General features: G+C 39.7%; 2 protein-coding genes across 4 annotated transcripts in view; both read right to left on the bottom strand.

The window, feature by feature from the left end:
- Positions 1-542: 542 nt before the first annotated feature.
- On the bottom strand, positions 543-14,823 carry cers2a (ceramide synthase 2a). Its single transcript, XM_084379504.1, has 11 exons — positions 14,409-14,823; positions 7,807-7,980; positions 7,551-7,668; positions 7,213-7,331; positions 5,966-6,023; positions 5,633-5,683; positions 5,020-5,112; positions 4,086-4,214; positions 3,758-3,864; positions 2,355-2,508; positions 543-2,240 (listed from the first exon to the last, which is right to left on the bottom strand). The coding sequence occupies exons 2-11, from the start codon at positions 7,977-7,979 to the stop codon at positions 2,094-2,096; spliced, it is 1,149 nt and encodes a 382-aa protein (XP_084235630.1). The 5' UTR covers position 7,980; positions 14,409-14,823; the 3' UTR covers positions 543-2,093.
- Positions 14,824-17,031: 2,208 nt separating this feature from the next.
- celf3a (cugbp, Elav-like family member 3a) overlaps positions 17,032-27,778 on the bottom strand; it is a 41,787-nt gene continuing 31,040 nt past the window's right edge. For 2 of the 3 annotated variants that reach the window (XM_084378715.1, XM_084378714.1), the window contains exons 9-17: positions 27,286-27,365; positions 26,277-26,420; positions 24,739-24,883; positions 23,317-23,463; positions 23,024-23,083; positions 21,724-21,828; positions 20,868-21,011; positions 20,633-20,765; positions 17,032-17,926 (exon numbers count right to left, since the gene is read on the bottom strand). In XM_084378715.1, the coding sequence (XP_084234841.1) occupies positions 20,638-20,765; positions 20,868-21,011; positions 21,724-21,828; positions 23,024-23,083; positions 23,317-23,463; positions 24,739-24,883; positions 26,277-26,420; positions 27,286-27,365 (953 nt within the window). In that variant the 3' untranslated portion in view covers positions 17,032-17,926; positions 20,633-20,637. Of the gene's footprint in view, positions 17,927-20,118; positions 20,193-20,632; positions 20,766-20,867; positions 21,012-21,723; positions 21,829-23,023; positions 23,084-23,316; positions 23,464-24,738; positions 24,884-26,276; positions 26,421-27,285; positions 27,366-27,778 lie in introns of all 3 variants that reach the window. The other variant, XR_014624554.1, reaches the window with a different exon arrangement.

Below are 27,778 nucleotides of genomic sequence, written 5' to 3' on the forward strand. Positions count from 1 at the left end.
AAAACTGTACTTGTCCTCAAAATGTCAAGGAGGATCAGGACTATCAAAAGCCTTAAATAAGAACACACCAAGTTAGAAAAGAGTAAACTTATTCAAAAAATGCAATACTGCTGCAGTTACCGTTAGTGTTTTTGTGATGAATGTCTCAAAATGTGCTGAACAACTTCTAGTGAGTCGTTTTTGCAAAGACAATTTTGTCAAACATTTTTATTATTGTGGCATCGGTGTCTAAAAGTGCACTTTCTTAACACAATAACTAACAAACTGGTTTTAAAAAAAGCAGATCCAAAATCATTAAGCTTAAGATGAAGTCCTAAAAGTCAGCTTTTAAAGAAATTAATCGATATAAATTTATTAAAAGTAAATTGGAAGTAAAAAAATAAAATAAAATGTGTTTTTTGTTGAGGGACTTATTAATTCTTCAACTAATATTTTTAAGCTTGAGGGAAAACCTTAGAAAGTTCTTTATTATCAGTTCATTGTCCCAATAACTTGATAAAAACTTGACACTAAACCATTAAGAAACTGCAAAGGACACAGAATAGTTATCCACACTTTTCTTTATCGTCATCACGATTTTACATCTCAGCAACATATTACGCAGAGTAAAAACACTTTGCTTAGAAGCGAAGCTCTTTAGAGGGAGCTGCAGGTGATTGGTCGTCCTGAGCCGAGGAAAGTTAGAGGCCCAAAGCGTTACAGTGCGTTGACTGTCGGATGTGTTGGGGCACAAAGACAACAGAAATAAAGACAAAAGGGACAAAACTTATATATTTTTTTTACAATTACGCTTGAAATGATAAAGGCACTTGCAAATGACATGGTAGTACAAAATGTAAACCATACTTTGGTGTTTCATTTTCACTTAAGATTTCATTAAACGTTTCTTTTCTTTTTACAAAATGAACCAAAACACTGACAAAGAGGAAGATCTCGGGTAATAATCAGAATAAATATGAAACTAAATTTAAATCTCTAAACTAAAAAGAAATCAGGTTTGAATTTGAATCAAACACTTATACTAAACTTGTTTACTAAATATTTAGTCAATGCTGATCCATAGTAGAAACCATAAAGTGCATCTTTGGATTGATGGCAAAAAAACAAAAACACTGAATGGAAATGCTATTGACCCGTCCAGCCCGGAAAGAATTCACAAACAGTTACTGATTGGTTTGGGCTATACTCGAACAAATTGCTCCCAAATTTAAACCGTTGACTGGACTGAAAACAAATGAAACATAAAGTAAAATAAAATCATACAACTAAAAATATTTTAGGCATAAACAAAACAAACATTTAAAATGATCTCTGTGCCGTTTTCTTCCCATAAAGGCAAAGCATTTCAGACAAACTTCCACAAAAGGCACATTTCAACAAATGTAGCAGATGTAGCATCTTCTCACGCTCTTTCAGACTGTTAAAAAATATTATTTACCTCAACTTATTATTTCATTTTGAACACTATTCGAACAAATATATTTTAGCAAAACCACTGGCATGAACCAAACGGATAAAGTGGCAGCTGCAGCAAGTAACTTGCAAAAATTCAGTATTAATTAATACTTACATTATTTACTTATTACAGTAAATAGACGTAAATCAGGTATGGTCCATAAAGAGACATCGCCGTAGTCCTCCTCACAATGTGGTTATTTTGAGCAAAAATCAGTCAAGTTTAAGGGCAGTGATATTCAGAAGAGTTTTAACAGACTGTGCAGGAAGAAAAACACCTGTCCTAACCGCAGAGTCTCTCGAAAACACTTCTAATAAAACACAAAGCGACAAGCAGGCAGGTTTCGGCATGAGGCAACTTGGTCAACAGCACAAAATCTTGGTGAGAGAAAAGAGGAGAAGGTGTAACGAGATCATTGTGGTTCTCCATCACAGTCTTCCTCCACAGAGAAGTGAAATTAACCACGTTGAGCTACCGGGTCATCAGAAAAGGGATTATAGATAAATGTGTCTGTGTGTGTGTGTGTATTTGTGTGTGCTGCCACTTTCAAGATCCCGCGCTCCTGTTCTTTGGCTTTCAGGTGAGGGCCGCATGTGAGGGCCCGTCATCAGCCTCGTCTCCACCTCTCACAGTCCAATCAGTCCCTCTTACTGTGGTTGTTGTTGAGGACCGTGTGGCCATTCTGCATGTGGCCGTTTTTAGATTTTTCCCTCAGCTCGCGATCAGCGCCTTCGTCTTCCGACTCGGTCTCCTCTTTGTCGCTCCGCTCGTCCTCGACAATTTGCTGTCAGGAAAATAGAAGAAAATAACACAAATTGAGAAAGTGTGAACAGTTGTCAGCTTGAGGTAAATGTTTTATGTGGTGGATGGGAGGGAAATTGAAAGTTGCGGTTCATACGTTGCCTGGCAGGAATTTGACGACCATGCGCAAGATGAGCACGGCCCAGAAGATGTGCAGAACCTGCAGCACCAACATTAGCCCATTGAAGAAGTAGAAGCCGAAGAAGGGGGCATACAGTGTCAGAGGGTACACCAGCGTCGTATGTATGATCCTGGAAGAGAGGACAAAGGCAGAACAGAGAGTCCAGTCAGAGCCACCTACAGTCGCCATCAAAAGCCCATTGAGAGGGGCCAGGACTGTACACAATGTGTCTGTTGTTACATCTTCAATACATTGTTGCTCAAGTTTTCAGCAAATTCAGCTAAAAAAAACCCTGACATTTCTGCAAAATTTCTCCATCAACTACCTGTGTGCTAATATACTCAACAGGATATCAAAATCAAGCATAACTCTGACACATCATGACATTTCATTGCTGCTTACCACTTAAAATGTCATTCTTGTTTGTTTTCTGAATTAATTAATTTGTTTCTTTTGAACAACACAGCTGCAACCAGGGACATGATGGTATGAACACCCCCGCTTGTGATATTTTACATTTTGCAGGCTTTTCGGAGTGGAGGTATGATGCGGTTGAACGGCAGCATAACATGAATGTTATCTACAGTAGCAGAAGCAGAAACTGCAGGTCTAAAAAGGATGACGCTGGTGTCATTTCTTATGTTTCTTATTGCCAACAAATCCCATGAAAAGACCTTTTTTTCTCTTTTTTTAAAGCCTCAAAATTTTAAGTTGAGTTAACTTCTTAAAACAGCTGGCGAGCGTAATTTCTAACACTTGTTAGGGACCATTTTCAGCTATGGATTAATATTTATTATACAATATCCATTTGAGGCAATAGTGAGCGCAGTGTATGTGTGATTGACTCATAATAAAATACAGTGCTTGTTTGTGTTGGCATTTCGATGGGATCTATTGACAATAAAAAAAAACCCGTTATGCTTTAAGGGCAGGGCTGCTCATTGTGCGGCCTGAGGGCCAAAGTTAGTTTTGTGCAGGAATTGAGTTTATTTATTGAACTTGGGATGCTAGTAACATCTTGCATCTCAACAATATAATAAATAGGTGTGGCCCGCCATTAAGTTTCAGTTAAACAGTTCAGGCACCACTGCTTTAAGATTTACATAAAAAAAACAGTTCAGCTATCATTAGATCTTCTCCTGTTTTTATATGTCAGCTCCTCCGCCTGAGCCAAGCATTAAAAACTTTTTAATTTCTATTCAGGGTTTTTAAACTGAACATTTCTAGAGTGCCTGATTTAAAAAAATAAATAAAAATCTACTGTGCTTTTACCAAATATGTGCAAAGCAAGCCAAAGATATGTGAACGTTGCGCTCATCGACATCAGTGACTCATTACAGTTTCAGTAATATCATATGACATCATCCTTTTTCTTTTACCAGAAGGGGAGGATTACGAGGCGGGTGACGATGAAAACTGCAGCAAACAGGGTGAACATGAAGTTGCAGGTTTTCCTCCAGCCTGCGTAGTTGAACATTTTGGCAGACTGGAACAAAAAGAGAGAGAGATTTCAGAGTGTGACCTTTTCATGTTTTCTCCTCTAGAGGGCAGACAGGGAACTGTGTGAGGTGTACAGTGCTCTAACCTGAACATCATCATCATAATCACCATCAAGATATTTATTTTTGTGTACAGCTGACAATATTACTTATATGTGTAAAAATCAATGAAATAGCCTTTCTTCTGCCACTTTCTCATGTTTATTACCTCCATTAGATAGTCAGCAGCATCATGCACCAACATGATCAAAGTCCCTCCCCGGATGTAGTTGACCAGCCAGGAGAAACCGATCAGAGTAATGGTGGCTATGTGGTGAATTATCTGCTCTTTGAAATCCTGTGGAGAAAAACAAGAGAAAGAAAAAGACGGCATAAAAACAGAATCCAACATTGTTTGGTCACTTATTGATCAGGCTGTAAAGATTGGTCACTCATCCACAGTGTGTGTCAAACTGAAGTTGGTTTTACAAATGATTAACGCTCAGCACATAGCACATTATACAGCTTTACCGCTATAAAAAGGGAACTGAATCCATAAACAATGGCAAATAAAGGAACTTTACAAGAAGCCACGAAATAATTCCTCACATTAGAGGCTGATTTCAACACAGAGGACCTCTGGGTGAAGTCCTGTTGTTTTGGTTCAAAAAATTTAGTTCCTTGCATCCATGAGCTGCTGCCAAGGCCACACAATTTGCTGATACGCTTGAATATGTGCAACCTTGCACAACAATGTTCAGACCAGTAGACAACATGGACGCTCTGTCTCTAAACAGTGATTCCCCCACACAGCTCCGGTCACACATTAACTCACAAGGCACCTCCAGTGCAACATCCGCGACTGGACAATTCAGTTTCACTCACTTTGACTTTACCAAACTGACAACGTTGAAGAGATGAGTTGAATTGAACATTAGCTTTAATGGCATTCTGAATGCTGACAGCTCCACTCAATACAGTGCATAAAGTCAGGACATCTTAATGGAGAAATCAATGCCTAAACCTCAAAATACACTCCCTACACAACAGATCATTCTCATTATTCTGTGCACTCAGCCGGCGATCTCCCCTGATGGAGGATTTCAGAGGGGTTTCACCATACCGAGCTAACGAAGTTTAGGAGGCAGCTCTGTATCACTTACCTTACGTTTGACATCCGATGCTACGCTAAAAAGCAGCGACATATAGAAGCCTAATTCGATCATGTAGTACCAGTACTGTGAAGGCAACAGAGGCTGGAAGAAAAGAGAAAAAAGCTGTTAGAATAACATGCTGACAATAATTTTGACAAAGGGGAAAAGAACATTTTTGTTGAGCTAAATCTAAAGTTATCAACAGTCCCAAGTAATGTTATGTCTTCATAATAATAGGCAACAGCAAGATATACCTCGGTAGCAAGGTCAACATGAAATGTTGCGTTATAAGCCAGTTGTTCTGCTCCTGTCTGGCAATACAGAAGTATCTGCTGCCGTACCACCAGACTACGGAGCATCTTCTTTCCTCAGACTGTGAGACTCCTGAACTCATCCTCCAACACTTAACCAATATTTTTTTGTAATCTAACCCAATCCATTAAGAAAAATCACAAAGAAATGGCCAGTCTTCTTGATAATGTTCTTGTTTGCTTATGTAGGTCATATAGTAGAATCAGTATTAAATTGAGATGTTTCATAAACAGTTAAAAGTTCCTTTTACTATGTTCAATCTTTTAATAGAAGAAATTTAAATCTAAACTCAATTGGAGGAGAGACATACCATTTTTGGGAAGTCATCCCACATCAGCCTCATATCATGGAACCATGGTTTCTGAGGTGAGAAAAAGACAGTTTAAGTGTGGAAAACAATGTTTGTATGTTATCCAACAGTGAGTCTACTACGTTAAAATTCAATTTTTGTACTTTTGTTAAGCATTCCTAACGTGTAGCAAACAGACTGTCCTTTTTTTATTCTGTAGAAGAAACAAGTCAGTAGATCAGTAAATACGTTTCCAGTTAAGACTATTTCATGGTTATAATCAGTAAAATGACAAATCAGTGATTTTTCTGCTTACTGTAACAAATGCTAACCAGATTCTGATACAGTACTCACATCAACAAGGACTGCCAGGCCAGCAAAGAAAGCAAGAAGGTAAAAGGTAAATCTCCAACTGTAAGAGAATACACAGCGAGCTCAGAAATCCCATTCATCTTAAACATTATTTCAGACAGCCAGCACAACCTCCCATCTGTACAAAGATTTTGGGTTCAAGGTGTGCCGTGCTCATGTTGGCGCTGAAAGTCCCCTTCTAAAATCAGCTTACTTTTTATACTTCATAATACAAGGAAAGGATAAACAGACTAGCTGATAATGAGAAACCCCTGGATTGCCTTCAATGTGTTTCTACGTTTGCAGCATTTTTCTGCTTGTGTGTACAGTATGTATCCTCCTATCATGCGGATTGTTTTGCAACAGAATTTGAGGAATGCTTGGTGGGTGTTTCAGGGTTGGAAGCCAACACAGTGATGGTGAAATAACCATCAGTGCACCAGGGAACACTTAATTGATTTAAATCATTTATGATGTTCTGCAGTAGCAGTTACTACCAACAGCTTTACAACAACACATTCAATGCTCCACCAAAACATTTGCTGCTTTCACACCAGATGCACGAAGAAGTGCAGCAGGTTTCTAGTCTTCTGCTTTCAGATGATTGAATTGCTTTGCAAAAGGTTCAAATGTTTTGTAATTCACCAGAAAAATGCAAAGATTAGAGCAAAGTAGAGAAAATATGGATGATTTTGCATTGCAGAAATGGATTTTTTTGTTTTCTCTATGCAGTTAATCAGTGAACCCTTGCAGGTGTCCCGACCCCCAGCTGGGGAAATGCTGCTTTAAAGGATCTGCACATCATGACATCTGCAAAAGCCAGTTTGAGCAAAAAATACACTAAATTACAAAGTAAAACACTATTAAACTCCATTTCCTTGTTACATTACTGTTAGTGGTTCGTTTCCAATCCAAACACGCCATGAGAAAATGACATTTCGAAGCAAGTGAGAGACGTCTTTTACATGAAGTTTATGATTCAGAGCAGAGGATTAGGCTGCTTACACCTGGCGTTAACATGCGTCTCGGGTGATCCAAACAAAAGTGACAAAATCTTAATTATTTGGGCCTTCTTGTAAATCCGGCATACGTTATACATGAAATTATTTCCGTCTTTGTGTAAGAAACATTGTGTTCATTTATCCCAGTGAAGTGAGATCCGACACACGTTAATGCCAGGTATAAATATATATTCAATTAAAGATAGAAAGTGAGTTAAATTGGATGACTGGCTAAAGATGTGCAGATACCATGCTTCCTGAAATTTTTTGAGCTTGCTGGGCCGGTCCTGGTTTCTCCGCTGCCTGAACCACCTCTGGACCTGTCGCACTGAACAGCCCGTCTGTTTACTTAAACTCTCTATGGAGCTCTGTCAACAAAAGCAGGATAAGGAAAGAAGAGTCAGAACCGTCTTTAATGATTGGAGTCATAAAATGATGGTAGTTCACTTGTGGTATTTCTTGTTTTTTCACCCTTTTGCACCACAAACACCAACATCTCTGCCTTCTATGATTAGACTCAAGTTATTGCCAAAGGACACAGTATGTATGAGGCAGCACTAGTTTCCTGAAGTATGCAGGATGATTACCTGTGTAGGATGCTTTGATGTGCTGCAGAAATAGGCCTCCAGGACGGGATTTGGAGGAGCACAAACACGCTTCTTGTCACTCACTCCCAGCAGGGAGGCGAATGGAGTCGCTACAGTCCTGGAAAGATGAAAACACGGTTTCATCATCTCATATTTGTCAGAAGGAAACATGCAAATCAGATAGGCAGAGAGGCAGGTTAACAGGCAAATGTCACTCTGACAAGACATAAAAGAGTCACCGCTGGAGATGACTCACCTCTCAAATATTTGTCTAATGACCATGAAGCAGAGAGCGATGGGTATGGTAGCCCAGAGGTCTTTTGGTTTAGGGAACACTTTGCCATCGTGGTCCTTCAGGTCATCCCAGCCGTGGCCTTTAGGAAACCAAATCCAGTCCGCCCATATCATCTCACTCAGCCGAGACAACATCCTAAAGAAGGAGAAGTAGAGAGAAAATAATTTGTGAGGTTTTTGTATAATGCAGAAGGAAATTAAGAGGCAATAAAAGGAAGAATTTGTCTTCTTGGTGGTCTCCACTCAGATTTTCCATTAGATAAATTTAGCAGCTCACTCAGCTGTGACAATATCCTGACAGGAAATGGAGGAAACGGAGTGGGTTGAGAGAAATGAGTATTGATTGGAAGTGATTAATCTCACAGGGCATCTGCAACAAGCATCGTTTCTGGGCGCTTCCTGTCCAGATCATGGGGAGTGATGGAGGGAGGATTTTGTTGTGTGGCACACAATACAATCAGAAGACCAACGGGAATTCATTTAGAGCTCTAACCTCGACTTCATTTTGGCATTATTTCCTAGCCTTGAAAAACATCCTTTTCTGCAATTGGATGACATATTTACTCAGACTAAAGGGCTGTGCTCGAAATCACTGCCCAATTCACTCATTCTCTACTGCTCATATAATGGACGCCATGGTTTAATGAATAGTCTGCATAAAACTGAGATTTCAGATCATCATCATTCTGTATCATCACTGCCAGATGTAGGATGTAGGTCATAGGTCATTTTTGCACCTGTAAAACATTGGATTGTTCATATTCATGGTCTCTAGATGAAGAATCTGCTCACCTAAAGGGGGATCAGGGTATTTTTAAAACCTGGGCCCTGTAATTACATGTTTTGGCATGTAAATGATCACACTGATCAAAGGTTTTGGAATTGGTCTATTAGATCACCTCAACTGCCTAGTACAACTATTACAGTTGTTATCCCCACTTTTATCACTTTTTTGATGACCTGCCCTTTCATCTGATATCCACTATCATTAATACTTTGCTTTATGACATAATACCTGCAAACTTTATCACATTCCCATCAGCTTCAGCTGTACTCAGTGGATTTAGTGCTAGTTAGGCAACTTTATTATTTCAGCATGAGCACATCCTCACAGAACTGTTAGCGTGGCTGTTGACTCTTTAATCTTGTTAAGGTGATAGCAGGCTGATATTTGATTGTCCTCATGTCGAGCTCACAACAAAAACAACATGTCTGGCTTGGTTTGTGGTGTTTAACGTTAAGCTCTGAAATTTAGCACCGGCGAGAAGAAAGGAGCAAAATTGGATACCTCGACACCGAAGACATTCTTTGTTATTCGAGTGCAGAAACTACAACAGGATGCAGTCAAACCACCTGGGATGACATCAATGTTGCTGTGATCACACTTGGTCACCAGTGGACTTTTTACGATGTCATATCAGCAGATTTTGATCATCATGTTACCTCATTTTACTGCTGCACCTTGTTTGTGTCAACGTTTTGTCCGAGCATCCAGCTGACGCAAATCATTGAAGAGGGAAATTCAGGTTGTCACACATTTCCTTACAGATCCTTTAACAAGGACTGTGGTGTGTGCGGACTTTAACCCAGTATAAGCTTACTATGATGCAGAGTAACTGGGGCAGGCTGCCTTTGTTAGCAGAGGAGTTTCACTTCAACAGGATGTCTGTGGCAGCTTTACAGACAAACTGCCTCACCTTGTAACAACAGGAGTAAAATATCAACTACCTTGTTTTTTTTAAAGTTAGTAAGTGTATGGATATTAGTGAACCTGCTGCCTCCCGTTTGTTGCTGGGCATGTCAGAAATCTATAAACTCTTATTTTTGCTCATCGAAATAATAATGTCCAACTTTCTCACAATGTGTCGATGTCATGATCAAAACTTTTAAATGCTTCAAACAGAGAACAGAAAATAGGTTTTCCGTGGATTTTGTTAAAACGTGTTAATGAGTGCACGTTTTTTATTCAGTCCTGAGGGGAATTATGGGATTTGGGTGAACGCACAGAGGGTTTTTCTGTCTAACAGGGGGAACTGGAAACCACCAGGGCTGCACAAGCTCTCAGGGGTACACAACACTTTTTAAATGCAAAGCACAGGTCTTTCTTCTGCACCATTACCAAAACACATGACATTAAAAGCAACCAGGAGTAAAGATTATACAGTTTATATGCAGTAGATTTAGTTTCTAGCTGTATTCTTTTCTTATTTAGTTTTATATACACTTCTATAATTCATTAATTTCTATACTTGCCTGTATCTTATCTCCCTGTATCTCTAGATGTCAGTGTGCCACAGGTGACATTATTAATGGTGTATGATTTCCTCAACGGTTTACTCACCGAAGGGAGGAGATCAATAGTTGGCAGAAGAACAGGTCAAACACCAGCAGCTTAGCAGGTGCAACTGCTGCAAGCTAAAATAAACTTGCATTTAACTTTGTTAGCCAAGCTATGCCTACTAATCATCTGGCACAAAGTGTAACAAACAATAAGACCAGTGGCTTAGATGAGACCTTTGAAAGTTTTTAAATAAATCACATTTTGGATTTTTTACGTACAAACGACAGATACATGCCCACAGTGCATGTGAATCTATTCCTGAATATGTTTGTATTGGTTTGCTGTATTATGCTCCATCTGTTCTTATTTTATCTGGTATTAACATATCATTCAGTCCAGTATCATCAGTCCCCTTGTACATTTCCAGCTTCAGGACAGTTTTTGGATAGACCAAAGTGCACTGTGCCACTCTGGCACCACTGGTTTAGTGATACGGGACGGGAGTGTTTTTTGGAGAGGTAACAAGAAGATTGACTTCAGCTTCACCCCGTTGTCACGCTGTACTATCCTCACTGCTGTCTGACACTCTACAGTGTATCTTTGTGTCTAACTGTCCACAAATAATTTTTGTTAAGTCCACCTGAGTAGATGAGTCTCCATGTTTGGTGCAATGGCATTTAACGTCCCTGACAACCTCTGTAGTCTCATTTAGCCTCTGTTTTGACAACACATTAATGCTTTTTAATTTAAAAGTGGAATATTTACTGGTGTATTTTATGTGGTAGACCAAATGGAAAAGTCTCCTAAGCTTGTGTTAACCACACACCTTATTTAGGGCATCTTAACAAAAACAAGTTGAAAAAACAAAACAAAACATCGATTTGAGGGCAAGGGGACCAGAAGTTCAAAAATGCTAACTGATTTCTGGGTTTTAGGACTCAATCCTGCAGCATTCAATACACTGCACAGCCCCACTTTTGTAGGCAGGCTTCCGGTTAAAAAGGTACTATATGTAATATTTGACCACTGGTATAACTATGGAGCAAAGCTTTTAGAGAGCGGCTACCAATTTTTGTTGTCCTTGTGCTCAAGCATGGACTGACACAAAAAAATGAACCAGCAGAAAGCTTAGAAGAATAAGAAAGCAAGGCAGTAATAATGGATGTAAACAGTAGCCTATGCAAATGTTATATGAGGCCGGAAATGCATTAAATGTTTTCGTTAGCAATCCAGGATACACAAAAAATGTGTTGTTTTTTTTTTAAGTAACAATGAAAGTAAATATAACTTTTTCGTTTTGTCAGTTTGTTTACAAAAACCTTAGGAGTCTGGGCACAGAGCTCCAGACTCAGACCCATCTCCAGTGCTGGGACCCATAGTAGAAAATCACGTGTTTATTGTGCTTTATTATCAATAAAAATGTTTTACATGCCACTGTACTTATATTATGCGACTGTATTATATTATATGAGACTTCACTATATTGCGCCGTGTTTTGTTTTAATAAACTAAGAAACAACATCAAAATGTATCAGTTGAAAGCCAGTGTTGTAAATTCTGCTAAAATATGGTCTAAATGTGAGCGTTTAATCAGCGTCATCAAATAAATTCAACTGAAAAATGCCAACTGGGTGAATCAAGAAGTAGAAATCAGGGGTTAAAGGGCATCTAACCCTTTCTGCTCTGTAACCTTAAATACAGTGGCATCTAAACATTACACAATCATGAAACCACATGTGATCGGTCAGCTAGTAATACTTGCAGTGGCATGTGATACAACGTGTTCAAGATATGCTCAGTAGGCTGCTTTAGTTGTTAATGATAAGCGCAATAAAACAATACAAGGCGCAATATAACACGGTGGTATGTACATGTGATTTATTGATAAGGAAGCACTATAAACATGATTAAATATGACACACTGTGCAATGTAATACAGTGTAATCATATAATTTAATATAATATCATTTCATATAATATAAAATAATCTAATATAATTCAATAAAATACAGTGGCATGTTAACGTTACTTTAAGTCTCAAACCAAGGTTAAGATTACTCTGACAACAATCATTAGGGTTATTTTTTAAGACTATAAAAAGCTCTCACCAGACCCACAGAAGACATTACACAACAATTTTCAGGCGGTATTTTATCTCAATTAAAACCTTCAAGGACAGAGGCTGTCAGATGTTGTACAGACTATAACTTCCTTGGAGCCAAATTTGTGAGGTCGAGCAAGTAAATAAAACTGCTTAAACTGATTACAAGACACAAATGAAAGACTTGTCTCTGATATCTAAAACGTCAGACAGTCAACGTGACAGTCTCAGTGATGGAATGTAACGAAGCACATTTACTCAAGTACTGCACTTACGTACAATTTCAAAGCACTTATACTTCACCTGAGTACTTAAATTTTTCGCATTTTCTTCCAATCTGTTACTTTGCAGATTACAGGCTGCATCAGAGCCAAAGTTGCACGTTTTTACATTTATTTATTTTATCAACAAACACCAATTCTGATAATCAGATAAATGCTGAATATCTGATCTGATACTCAACCAAGTTTATGATCAGTCGACCCCTAGTATAGAGTATATGCATGCATGTAAATGTATACATAATTTACATTTATTATATCAGATACTTTCAAGATTTACCAAATAGTTTTCGGGGAAGACGTTTTAATCAGAAGAGAGAAGATCTTCATTGACTGATTTTTTTTTATGCCTAAACATACTAAATAAACAAACTCTCTTCATTTTCCTAATTACATAAACTGAATAAACAGAAAATAACAGTCACAGTTTTAATTTCTTCGTCAAAACTACATTCCCCTTTAAAGACTTTCACTCAAGTACTAGCTGTATAGGTGACTTTCACTTACCAAACCAACGTATTATTTTATCACATTGTCTTTACTTTTACTCAAGTAGGATTTTAGGCTACTTCATACAACACTGCTGAGACTCATGTGAAGCTGGAGGCTGTGGTAAAGTTTCAACTCTAAGGTTTTAAAGGGACACTATGTAGTTTTAGGGAAGAAAGAAACACCTTTTTTTATGACTGAGCACACTAAATAAACAAACTCTCTTTGTTTTCATGACTGAATAAACAAGCTAATCTTAAAGGACAACATGATTTCATGCTGTTTTACTTTGTTTACATTTGGCGGACCCTGCCACCCTTCTAGACTCAAACAGTGTTCTGGGGACCTTATTTTCCTCTGAGAACAGCTTGTTTATTAAGTTACGGAAAAACCAAATATTTGAGTTTGTATTATAACCTCATTAATATTGTAACTCCTTTCGAAAACTACATAGTGCCCCTTTAAGTACATCAGTTCTATTAAGACTTGTATCGGTGCCTTTCACTTTTACCAGAGTACTTTTTCAACACTTTATCTCCACTTTTGGCTACTTCATACAACACAGCTGAGTCTCATGTGAAGCTGGAGGCTGTGGTAAGATCTCTGTAGTGTCTTAAGTTTCGCAGCTTGTGTCTGTCGCCGCCGTCTACGCTCTTTGCGTAAACTCTTGCAGGGAGTGGCTGAATGCATGGCGCAAGCGGGGAGTCTCCCGGACATAGCGGAACAGGCAGTTTGACTCACTCAGTGAGATGAAGCTTTCAACAAGTTTCCCCAACACCAAACTAGAGAACTCAGGCTGTGTAGGGCCACGTACTCTTCTATTACTTTCTTTTTTACATCATCCATTAAATGAGAGAAGGCAGAGGCGACTCTGCTCGGCGACATCGCCGGCTTACGTTAAAAAAAACTTTCTTTACGCATCAATAATTTCCCTCAGAGGAGATATAAATGTCCGTGTATCGTCTGGAAACAACTTTTGTATTCTCAGGCGGCAGTTGGGCTCTGTTGGTCGGGTTTCAGTGTTTTAATGACCTTCTCTTATCGCGGTGTTCCTGAGCAAACATCCCCGACATGAGGACAAGCGCAGGCCTGTTAGCTAGCTAATCTAAACTTTAGCTCATCTGAAACTTTGAAGCGCGAGCGTCTTCCAACGGCTGAACCCGAGAGGGCTTCAGTCCGAGCGTGTCAGCAAACTTTGACGAGTATCCCCCCCCCCGATTAAAACTTCACATAAATCCTCCCGGGAGGACGACTCTCCTATTTCTGTCTAAAAATAGCAGCCGAAGGTGCGTGCCTGAGGAGAAGTCTACGATTTGAGGCTTTGAAGCAGCCCGCAGCGAAGCTTTTCTTTATGCTCTCTTTTTAACTGACACGACAGCATCGTCCATCATGTAACGGTGCAGGAAACTTACCTCTCGTCGCTTCACCGTGTGCAGGCAGGTAATGTAGTCTCAAAATGTACGGCGGCTCTGCTGCTGCTGCTCCTCTTCTTCTGTTCCTGTGGCGGCTGAAGGGGATTTCATGTAGTTCTCGCCATCAAACACTCCAACTTTTTTTTTTTGGTCGTTCAATGAACTGCAGTCTTCTCCTCCTCTTCTTCTCTTCTAACCGCAGGTTTGCCACATTCTCAGGAGGGGGAGAAAAAAAACTGTGTCGCACTTTTTCCTCCAAACTCTCCCGCCTGGGTGGCCCAAAGAGGAAAATCTGATGTTCAGTTCTTCACTTTTCCGTCTGTTGAGAGTAATGTCAGTGGGCCTCGGCTTGTTGCCGCTGTGCCGGGTAGTTGAATTGGTCGGATATAGTGCAAATTATGGCAGTATGTTAAAATTGAAGCGGGGCGGGGCGGGGCGGGAGCAGGCTATTTAAAGTGACGTGTGCCGCCGCTCTGTATGAGGAGTGCTTAGTGCCACTGACAGTGGATATAGTGGGTGCACTACAACTCATGACATCAGTGGTGGAAACTAACTAAATACGGTATAATGTAGTTAAATGTGCAGTTTATTTATTATACAGCTTAAATAATTATAAAAACCAAAATTTTACACTTAAAACCTATGATGACTTTTAAAGTAACATTTTGTTTTTTACCACCAAATAGTGGCGCCCTCAGGGTCATGGTGAGAGTTTTATAGGACTACTTTTGCGTTCCCTTGCAAAACTTTTGCATTACCTCGCAATGCACTTGCGTTCCCTCACAATAGTTTTGCGTAACCCCTGTTTCCTTCCGTTTCCTTCTGTGCTGCTCTATTATGGATCAAGCTCACAGACCTCTTTGGCCTCTCCCGGTGTGTCACTCATCCTGACTTTGCTTTCTGCTTTACCTAAGGTACAGCAGACAGGCTGGGTGGCAGAGCAGCAGCAGGGCAGCCTAACAAGCCCAGAGACTCTGCAGGTGCAACAGCCAAAGTGCTGATGTGTCAATCGGCGGGGCTATTGCAGCAAATTGTGAGCTGTTTCCTCGTCGATAAACACACCAGCGTAAAGTATTGCAAGAGAACACAAAAATATTCTTAAAATTCTCGTCCAGACCTTAGGGGGGTCCGCAGTACAGGGATTAAATGGATAGATCACACTAGGCGGTCTGTATTTTTTGTGATCCCCAACACACACATTTTGATATTGATATTTTGATATTTGACACATGATTATTATCATGCACATTTATTTAGTTTAGTGTATTTTGGTATGCATACGCAATTGGTTGGTCATCATTTTATAGGAAAAGAACAGCCCTTAAATAAAAAATTTCATTCATATGTATTGTATATTTCATTTTGATATGTGTCTTTACTCAATCAGATTTAGATATTTGAATGGTAAACTTATATTTACAGGTGTGTTTGCCTCAATATTCTGTATTCACACAGGAGCCATTTTCCTCTGACATCACCCTCTTTAACTGTGGCTGTTTTAGTTACACTTCTGCTGCTTTTTTAGGTCATGTTCATACACACAACACTTGTAGCCCGGGGCCAAGTTGTGCCGCGTCCCATTATATTAATTGTGGCACTCCTCATTCCCTTCAAAAAGTAGGTGCAAGGTTGAAAGAGCAAAAAAAGGACAGTACACTGCGCAATTTGTGACAGCTCAACTTATCTTTAAATAACAATACATTCAAAGTCTCTGTCAACAGGCATGAGCTCCTACGCATTGTTCTTTCAACTTAACCATTTCACATTATTGTGTACTTACTCTATTTTCTGCCTTTTGGTTGCTTACCTGGTCTTTGTTGTGTAGTATTTTAGGCTACTTACACATACATATTGAATGCTTTCCTCATCCTGCCATGGTTATGCATTGGCTGATATTTGTAAATATAAGATATAATAGTAGATTCTCAAGATGCAGTTTTTTTGCCGCTGTTTTTCTCCTCAAATTGCAGCTAAGAGAAATATAACCAGGTTCCTTTCATCTTCCTGCAATGGCAGGAATGTGGCATTAATCACTTCTCATACCCCCAGGCATGCAGGAGAAGGCCAAGGCGTGTTTGGACTCATCTAACCAAACCCAAAATCCTGTGGCAGGCAGACTTATTGCACTCCCCAGCTGCTGGTTACACACCTCAGCCTTTTTCCATCCGGCTCACAATTTGAGCTTGATATTTATGCGTGTAGTCATCAATAAATTATGGTGGGAGCTTGCTAAGATGGCCTTATCAATGAGTAAACGTTATTATGTGTTTTTATAATGGGCATGACAGGCTTGTAATTCTACTCAGCCTACCCATGATAATTAATTTAAGCAACCCCAATAAAAACACCTTAAGTATTTCCGCTACTTCCTTCATATAAGTATTATAAATATATATACAATCTGGAGGCCAGATGTTTTCCATTTTCTTCAATACTGCTCCGGGCCTATAGAGAGCAGCAAACCCCCCTGGATCGATCATTTACTCTGACAAATGAAACAAAAGAAATGCTTTTTTTTTTTTTTTTTTCATTTTTCATTTGCATGTGGTTTGTCACGCTGAGGAAAAGAGGTCAGGTTTTTGGTAAAGCAACAGTAAAGCAGTCACACATCCATTTTTTTTTTTCTAAATTGTACTTTATTTTCTTTTAAAGACATATGTTTTAAAACAGCGATTGTAGAGAATAAATAAAGAAACATTATGTTTTTTTTTTTTACTTCCATAGGTACATTTATGTAATTAAAAACTCTATAATAAGTGTGTTCATTGTCTTGAAGACCAGCAGAATCCTCTTTTTTTTTTTTTCTTCTTCTGAAATTAAAAAAGAAATCGTCACATCTCCCCCGTCATCAAATTGATTACCAAATAAATTAAAACGTAAAAAATCAAGATAGAAAAATTCCCAGCCCTTCCTTCCGCTTGGTTTAATTTGAAAAGTAGTGGCAGCAGAGAATCTTAACTCGTGAAGTCCTTTAACTCCATTTTTGAAAACCAAGGTATGTACAGTGAGAGGAAATCCATTTCTCTTCCAGTTTAATTACCCCATGTTTTTAATTTACGTATAAATAATAAAACTAACTCTACATAACAATATTACCAATGGTAATCATACAGAATAGTATTTTCTTTTGCCTCCGACTGTGCAGACTGGCCTTCTGTTAACGCCATAGACCACAAATCACACTATACAGTAGAACCCTGTTCAGTAGAATAACATCAGTGATATGCTTTTTCTTAACATGTAGATCTTGTTGCTGACAATAGAGTATGTACATAATATAAATGAATCCAGCTGTGGAATGATAGGAAATATGGAGCACTTCTGATATTGTGGATGCTGATTCTGTGGATGTATTTGTCGCTGATATAACTGCTGCTGTCGTTGTTGTTGTTTTTGTAAGCGCATACACGTGATACTGCTTTTTGTGAAGTGTTGCTCCTGTGCTATACGGTTGGTCAAACAACCAAAAAAGGCTGGGACATCCCAAGTGGTTTTCTTGATTGAACTCTTAGGTTTTCCTGGAGGTGAAAGAAGAAGAGGAGAGAGAGAGAAAAAAAAACAGAGCACAGAGCGTTTTAAACCAAATCACAGCAATCAAACACATACATTTAAGACTTTGGAAGTGGAGTGGTGTCTGCAATACACACTGCTTGCACTGACGCCTCAGGGGGAGTCTCAGTAATCAACTAGTGTCCATGCAACTCAAATAGTGACAGTCATACTGCTGCAAGTGCACGTTCTTAGAAAAATAGTTTGTCATCTCTTTTGGCAGGCAAATTAATTCCGAACATGCACAGTAGGAATTCTGGTGGGGGGATAAAAGTCTCCAGTTTCTTTAGGAAACAGTTGGAGATCATTTTACATTTATATATTCAGAACCGTGTCATTCACCGAACTTAGTTTCTCGGGGAGGATTTCAAATCAGCCACCAAATAGTTTGTTTGTGATGCAAGCAGGGCATCTGCAGGTACAAGAAAAAACTATTTTTTTTTATTATTTATTAGAAAACCTTTTCAAGTTTTTAAGATTTTTTTGCAAAGCCAGTTAATCTTAATTTAAGTCCAACCGTGTATGGGAGCAGTAAATGTGAATCTTCTGGTCCTTATACATATTGACAAAACTACATTTTCTATAAATTATAGCATAATAAACACATTAATTGTTAGATTATAAGACAGTTGTTCTCGCTTTAGATCCAGTAGCTGCAAAAAGCATTGTTAACAGTTAATGAGAAACTCTTTGGGTGAACTTCAGATAATCACATTTCCAAAGATATTAAATGTGCACAAGATGACACATTAAAGAAATTGAGGATATTTCCATTTGACAAAACATCAGCTTCAATATAACTTTATATATTCCTATAACTATGAGACTTTAAGGGGAGGAAAACAGCGAGCTGTAACAATTAGCCAAATAATTGGTTGGTGGATTGAAAGGAAATTCCCAACTATTTTAATAATCGATGAATCCTTACAGTCACTTTTCAAGCAAAAATGTCAAACATTTGATGGCTCCAGCCTCTTACATGTGAGGATTCGCTGCTTTAATTTGTAATTTATGATCTTGAATGACAAAGGGTTTGGGTTTTGGACTGGTTGAAGCAATTCAACGTCACGTTGAGCACTGAACAATCAATTGCAGATTAATGTTGAGTTGAGTTGCATGCTGAGGGTTAACAGAGAGTTTAAGAGAGTAACATCTTACAGAGAAAGATGGTAGAAATCTAGTTAGTTTTGAGGTGAAAGCAACTTTGTGACTTCTCAAACTTGCTCCGAGACTAGCAGATACCCTGATAAAATATATAATTTGTTTTTGGTTATTATAAATGTCAAGTGGATCTATCGTTTGAGTGTTTTTAAATAATTGTCTTTATGTTTTTGGAGTCCCAGAATTCCTACAGAGGAATGCAGTTCCTCAGCCAGCAGCACGTGTCACAGGAACCAAACAGCTTTACCCAAAACCTTTCTGAAGTAAGGTTAGTGTCTCAGTTGGTACATCACGCACACACACACACACATTCACTTACACTTCACTTACACATGAACATTTTTTCACGGCTAATTAAAACAATACACTCACACAAATATAAACGCACGCACCTTCAGGTTGTCTTACACCGGCACAGTCATCCACAAACAAATAAATACTATGTCAACCATTTACAGGGGCACACTCAGCACGTGTTCAGTCTCACAAAAACCAAACAGAGTTCAGGCACAAAGTCACTTGGAATTGAGTTACAACCAAACGAAGACCGCACCCACCCGCACTCACCGAAAAACTACCACACCAACCAACTAAACAAAGGGAATATGTAAGAATGATAATCATGACAGACAAAAAAAGGAAACTAATCAGAAAACAAAAAGTCTAAAAGGAAAAAATCCTAATATATCCATGTTTTGATGGACTGAAGGCTAATTTAGGTCTTAGCACTGAAGCTTTTAGAGGACTTGTCATGATAATCAATTGCTTACAGATGCTGAGGTAAAGTGACAGTTATTGATCAGTGTTTGCAAGGATTAAAACCAGGACAAAATAATAAGAGGAAACTCACAACGCACCAAACACAGTTCATGGTCGCCACAGTAACCCGCCATGCAGTTGGAGCATGGTGAATCAAGGCAACGGCCCAAAATAAAAATTGCTAATGGCAACCATCACAGGCAATATCGCCACAGCAACCAACACAGGCCAATTAACTTACAACGCAGTGAGAAGGAGGGGGGGGAGGTTTTTTAGCGACGCACGTCTCCACGTTATATGTACGGACGGGACAGTCTTGAGAGTGGTGTGATGTTTTTTTCAGGAAAAATGGCATATGGCACAGCACAAAAACAATAAATAAAAAGTAAAAACAAAAAATTAATGACGAGCAGTAGTTGGCATTCAACCCTGCGACAGAACACTGGTTAGACAGAATATTTGAACTTCTCTGTTAAAATGCCCCTACACACACACAGAGCAAAGAAAGAAGGAGACACTGTTACACAATGTTTTAAATTGATGGTATTTTTTCAGAGAGCTGCCACCTCATTAAAGTTAATCTACTGTAGGGTTATTGACTTCTTCAGTTCCACATGAAAGACAGCCATTTAAGCACTGGGCCCCCAATTACATCCACTCTGTCTCTTTAACTTCCAGGCACATTTCCAGCTGTCTATCAGCCCTCCCCGAGCCCTCCCCCATCTCCTCTAATACGTCAATACATGATAACTCACCTCCTTCAGTAAGGCCTGTTGGCATCCTTGGGCCTCTTCAGCTGCACCTTCAGTCTCTTCATGCCGATCTGGAAGCCGTTCATGGCTTGGATGGCAGTCTGGGCGCTGGACGGGTTGTCAAAACTCACGAAACCTGAGAAGAAAGTGACGACAGCGTCACTTATCGCTTACAAAAGAAAGGTAGTCTCCTAAGAGGACAATAACTATCACACACATTTTCGCCACAGTGACTCACCAAAGCATTTACTCTGGTTGGTGGCGCGGTCCACGAAGACCTTTGCAGAGATGACGTTTCCAAAGGGCAGGAACATCTGCAGTATCTCAGAGTCGGTGAACTCCTGTGGCAGGTGGTAGATGAAGATGTTGCAGCCCTCAGGACCTGTGTACAAATAGAGAAGAGCCACGACAACACAGACATGACGTGACAAGACAAGACAAGACCAGACATGTTAGGCAACCAGCGAGAACTGCAGAGTTGAGGAAACACCATTAAAAAACACCCAACGTTGAGTTAGTGTGAGTGACTAGAAGACTAGTAGAAGGACTTTTATGCTTTTATATTTATTTTACAGTAGTATTTAAGCAGTTTAAGTACAGATTATTTGTCAGCACTGCAATCTGAGAAAGTTGGCAGTACAATAATGTAGTTTTGAGAAGAGCTGAGCCAATTATCTTAAACAATTCTGATCATTAATTTAATAATTTAGGTAACTGAAGCAAAAAAAAACTTAATATTCTCTGGGTCCAGCTACTCAAATATGAGGATTTTCTGTTTTTCTCAAGTTGTGATGGGCATTTTTCACTAAAATGTCAGACATTTACAGATAAATCAAACAAATACTGAATAGACTGGTCAGTGATGAAAACAATCATCGGTTGCGGCTAGTTTTGACAAAGATTAATGCAGACTTTATCTTATAAATGATGTAATTCAACTTCTGAAAGTTTGCAGTGTAGCAGCCATGTTTGCAAATAGGTTATCTGTGGTGTAAGGTAAGTGTGATTTGTGGTCAGTAAGCTAAAACATGCCAAACCACTGGAATGTCCCTTTAAGATATGATTACCGACCCACGTGTGCTCTTTCAGTTTACCTTCTCGCTGCTGCAGCTGCTGCGGCTGTTGTGGCTGCTGGGCCACCAGTGTGGGCTGGTGGGGGAACGGCTGTCCCACCAGGCCGTAGGCAGCGGGGTAGGTAGCTGATGGAGAGGAGGAGGAGCAGGTGAGCAGAGTGCAGCGGTGAGGCAGGCACGGACTGCAAACTAATCAGATTTTTCCTCAAAACAACATCTGACGGAGCTGCGTTCCCACCTACAGATTCGCTAAAACCGGGAGATGTTTTGCATATATTTTGTGATGCATGACTCATATCTATAGAGCTGTGGGGTATTTACATTTGTAATATATGTGCATGTTTTGACTTGGGATGTATATTTCTACTTTACACATGCAGCGTTGGGTAGTCGGGGAGAGCAAAGGTAATGTAGCTGCATTTCATTACGTTACATAAAACTGTTTTGCATTCTAGTTACACAGATGGTTAATGTGATTTCTAAGAACTAAAGCTTAAACTGTTGAGGCCCAGTGGTCATATTCAATTTAAAATGCATCCAAAAAGAATATACGGAAGATTACTTGTTTGTATTTATATCTGAAATCTACAGAAGTCCTTAACAATCACAGGTCGAACGTGTTATTTCCTCAGTTTCCCGTGATAACGAGTTATTTTTTTTTTGTTTTCTCGAGATCAGGAGTTATTTATGTCATTATCACGAGATAACGATCATCATCGTTTTCTTCTCGAGAAATCAAGCTTTGTTATCCTGAGATAAATTCACCTGAAAAAAGTGTAGCAACTGATTAAAGTTGAAAATGTCAGATCAAGGAGTAAAAAATAAAAGAAATATCATAAAAAGTAAACATTGTTTGCTTTGAAACGCCTAAAACCCACCCCACCCCACAGAGCAGTGTGTATGTAACGGTCCACTCTCATGAGTCTTATGATTAAATAACGTGTAATGTCGGGAAAACAACATTAGTTATTCCCTGATAATGACATAAACAAAGTTTGTTATCTTGAGAACGTGAGAAAATTATTGCGTTATCACGGCACAACAACATTTGTTATTCTGTGATAATGACATAAATAACCGTTGATCTTGAGAAAACAAATCAAATTGAACTTGTTAGCACAGAAAAATGGAGGGAATAACATGTTTGACCCATGACTTACGGGCTTCCGTAGAAACAAGACACTTTAAACAGTATTTGCACATTATTATCACCAGCAGCAGTAACACAAGCACATAACAACTAATTTCTATAAATAAATGTCAGTTTATGTCACAGTTTATGGTGTTATATCAATGACATCGAACACAGGTGGACGCTCACCTGTGTAGTGCTGCATGCCTGTGTAAGCTTGCTGCAGGGGGTCCAGGACAGGACTCTGAGCTGTGGCAGAGAAAACACATTGTCTCTAACTGCTAAATGCACACAGACACACACAAAACACAACCCTAAATGCTTTTTGGGGCACATAAGCACGCTCCAAATAACATCCAGTGCTTTAGTTTCATTTCATTTCCTCTTAATTAGATTGTTGCTGCTGCACATCAACAACAGGAAGCCTGTGAATCTGTATCTTTTATTCTTTAGCTGCTGTGAAGGATGTGGTGAGGCTCTACCTTGATAGGCATGAACCCCGTTGGTGTACAGGGCTTCGGTTGCTGACTGGCCGTTGGGTGGAGCGGGCACAGAGGAGTAGCTGTTCACTGCGATTGGTGGAGGCAGAGCAGGAACAGGTGTGGCGATGGAGGGTGGAGTGCTGGTACCTGCACACATTTAAAGCACGACAAAGATGAGAGAAGTGCAGTTTTGTGCTGAATTGACGAGAACATTAACGCACTTCTCAATCAGTTTTCCATTTCTGATGCTTGACTCTTTCAGTCTTTCATAAATGACAAGAGTAAAAGTCTGCAGCCATGCTAATGGCTCTGTCAGGCTGCTCTATGGCACAGCGGTGCTTTCAGCTAAATGCCACGATAACAATGTGCTCACAAAGACAATGCTAACATGCTGATGTTAAAGGCACCCGGTGGGGTTTTTGACCTTATTAACAGGAAGCAGCATTAATTTATGATGCACACGTGCATTACGGGTGACAGGATACACTTTTCTTTAGAGGGTTTCACTTTATTCTGCTGATCTATAGCTGGTGGTAACACAGCAACAAGGTAAGGAGGAGAAGGAAGGAAATGCATTCAACACTTTAGCTGGACTTCAAGGATACACACAATTAAATCTGGTGGCTAACAGTCATTTGAAATATAACTGAAACTCCACAGAGCACCTTTAAGCAGGTCATGTTTGCTGTGCATGCCTTCTTAGTTTAACATGCTAACATTTGCTAATAAGCACAAACGCATAATCCAGATGAGGCTGGTGGGAATGTCTTAAAATTTTGATGCTGTACCAACCCAAAATGTCGGTATTTGACATCCTGGGAATGAGACTCAACAATCAGCTGTCTTTCTGGTGCGCTTACGAACAGCTTGGACAAATCCTACCGATTCTACCTTTAAGTTTAATAGTCTGAATAATATTAATATGATGTGAGGTTCAGTTAGGTTCAGTTAGCTTTGCACAGAAAAGGACGTGTCCTTCTGAAGGACTCTTTTCACTTTTATACTTTGAGTACATTTCAGAGCCTGTACTTTTATACTTTTACATAAGTTAAGTGTCAAAGATACATTACATATTTATACAACAGAGAGAAATGCTAAGTCTTTTTCAACTGTTTCAACTACTTAAAAAAAATTAAGGGATCCCTTTGGTTCGGTGTCCTCAGTATCAGTCTGCCTATAAGATATTCAAGTACTTGAAGGAGGGAGGTTCTCTTACTCAATCACCATTTCACCGTCTTTTCTGCCTTTCAAATGTAAAAGCTAACATCGTAACAGACTGAAATAAGAAAAAAAAAAACCTACAAAATAGATGTTTGTTATTTTGCCCTTTTTGGTCCACCGCTCCTTGTGTATCTGTCCTCATATTTCAAGCAGAAATCTAATCAAGGCCGGCCGGGGCCAGACATCTCTGCCTCTCATTACCTGAGGAGGGGGTGATGGATGCGATCGGCGTGGCAATGATGCTGCTGGGGTTGAGGGCGGCGAGCTGCTGCATCTGAACCGCCGCCACCGTGGCAACAGGAGATAGGTAGGCCGACTGCGCCACCAGGGCCTGCTGCTGCATTAACTGGAGGACAGAGAGAGGGAGAGGTTGTGTTTGGAGTATGTTAAGAGGGATCTATCTGTGTTTTTTTTGTGTTCCTGTAAATAGAGAAACACCAGAAGACTGCAGGATACAATGGTAGACGGACACACTTTCAGATTTCCATTATTAACTAGCTCAAATAACCCAGTCATAAAAATCGAACTCATTTAATATAATTGCAGTGGCTCCAGTCTGAACCTCAATAAGGAGTCAATATAGTTAAAGGCCACGTCTCTGCACACTGCAGTGTAACTCAGACCAGTCGTCCTTGGTGACTCACTCGCTTTTGCTCAGCGGACCTGTTCAGACACGTCATGACCTTCACAATCAGTCATTGAGGCCAAATTGGGGTAATGATTATATTAAATCCAGCCTCTGCTGCTCGCAGTAAGCTATTCTATTTTGTGTTTTATTTTAACTTTTTACTTATTTACAGAACGCGGCTATAAATCAACACATCCATCACGAGTAAAGATGTTGTCAGGCCTCCTTAAGCACCACAAATTGAGCAACTGTGAACTGTGAAATGAGCCAAATCTTAAACCATTTGCAGTAAAACGGTCAATTAGCAATGACGAGGGCAGTAATGTGGCTTTACTCTACATTGTAAATAGCAATTTTTCAAGTTAAAATCGCCCGCTTTGACACGAAAACTCTTCCATTAGAAACACATGAAACATATCAGCAATTTGTTTTAATCTTTTCTTATTTTGAGTTAAATATTTTTCACTTCTTGAAACATCAGCTTCACAGTAAAAACTGATACTTCAGGCCTCCAAACTTTTATTTTGCATGTTTACAATTTTGTTGTGGACCGGCCACCAATCACGTAATTGTTCTTCACGGACCATCAGCAAAAGAAAAAAACGTAACCCTATTTGCTCAGTATTTCATTGTTATATTAATAACAAAAGAAAATCGTCCGTCTGTGGCCAAATTGATATTTTTGCTTATCGTGATGTAATTTCTTTGAGTATATTAAAATGCTTCACATCCCTAGAATCTGTACAACCTAGGCTAAAAGGTTATGTAAGTCAAATAACCATAATAATTAATAAAAGGATTGAAATTGTGTCATAAATAGAAAAAAAATCCTGTTTTCATGTCTCTCTCTTCAAACTGCTTCTCTGCTCCCCCTCCGCCACTGCATGTTGTCACCACGTTTTGCACCGCATGTCACGTGATGTAATGACTTCATCGCACATGTAGAACGTGATGAGTGTGAAGACAGAAGCCTTGGGTTTTTTATTTTACATTAATTTAAAAAGGATCATGTAAACAACTATCTCCTGCAGCCAGTGAAGTATCCTTGCGATCAGGGTGAGTATGTGTTACTTAAAAATTGTGTCTGTGTGTGTCTGTGTGTGCTTCTCACGGCCTGTGTGTAGGCGTTGTAAGCCCCGAGGTGCAGGGTCATGGGGCTGATGACTCCCAGCTGAGAGGCCACCTGCTGCATCCGCCGGAGCCCTCGCTCCTTCTCCGAATCGGCAAACTTCACTACCAGGCTGGACGAGGCGCCCTGCGGAGGAAATGGGAAAACTCAAACTCATAACTCCATCTGCCTGACACTTTCCACATCAATCTCAGAAAGAATATTACCACTTCCGATCTGACCAGGGACCCTCGCTGCGAGTCATCCCTCCTTTTAGCTCCCCTCGTTTCTTATCAGTTCTATACTGTCTGCCATCAAATAAAGGCATAACGTTTATTATGTTTTTTATTTTTTTTTATTCTGTGCGGAGATACAGAAAGAAATTAGCTCCTGCTCACAACAAGCACAACAATCTTGAGTAACCAGGTCATGATTTCTGGAAAGAGACATTGCTGCTGAGTTTTATTTTTTTTGGCACTTTGAGCACCACAAGCTGAGTGCCATCTAGTTGCAATATATTCGAGAGAAGGCAGGCAGCTCTACATCTGATACCTCTAAAAAACAAAACAACAAAAGGGATAAATAGCATTACAGGTAAGAGGAAAAATAGCCCTCTTTAAATATCAACAATTCACAGAACAAATAACGAGCCGCAGAAAAAGATTACCACATTTTACAAACATTTTGTCCTTGATTGTGTGTGTGTGTGTGTGTGTGTGTTTGTGTGTGTATGTGTGTGTGTGTGTGTGTGTGTGTGTGTGTGTGTGTGTGTGTGTGTCTGTGTGTGTGTGTCTGTGTGTGGAGGAGGGGGACAGAAAAGGAGAAGTGGTGACTATGAGCTGAGTCACCATGTTGAGTGTCTAAATGACTGGATTTGGAGCATCTATAAATGTGTAAATGTTTGAGTACACGTGCGACCACGTGTGTTTCTCTGCCTGTGTGTGTGTGTGTGTGTGTGTGTGTGTGTGTGTGTGTGTGTGTGTGTGTGTGTGGAGGGGAGGGGGGGACTCACCGGTAAAGTACGGCTCCCATGCAGAGCGTTGATGGCAGCCTGGGCCTCTGCGTTGCTCTGGTACTTTACAAATGCACACCCTACATGAAATGACACACCATTAAACGTGGCCCCACACACACACACAAACACACACACACACACACACACACACACACACACACACACACAGTGTACAGAAACTACTTCCCTTTAAAAATACATTAGGAGCTGTTGTACATCTAGTGCTTCATCAGTTACGGTGGCATCATTAAACATGGTCCACAAGACATTCATTGCTTCATCAATCACAGTCCGTAAACCACCAAACGCATCATTAACCATGACCCATAAAACCTATTGCACCATTAGTCATGCCTCATGCAACAAACGCAGAAAAATCTCGCATCTGTGTTTGAACTGTCGCCGGACTTTGATTTACATGGCAAATACCATTAGCATTGTTGTTAGCAACGATGGTAATTTACATTCACATGACGGTAATGTGCTGGAG

Source organism: Pagrus pagrus (genome assembly GCF_965226575.1).
Source record: "Pagrus pagrus genome assembly, chromosome: 17".
Lineage (NCBI taxonomy): Eukaryota > Metazoa > Chordata > Actinopteri > Spariformes > Sparidae > Pagrus > Pagrus pagrus.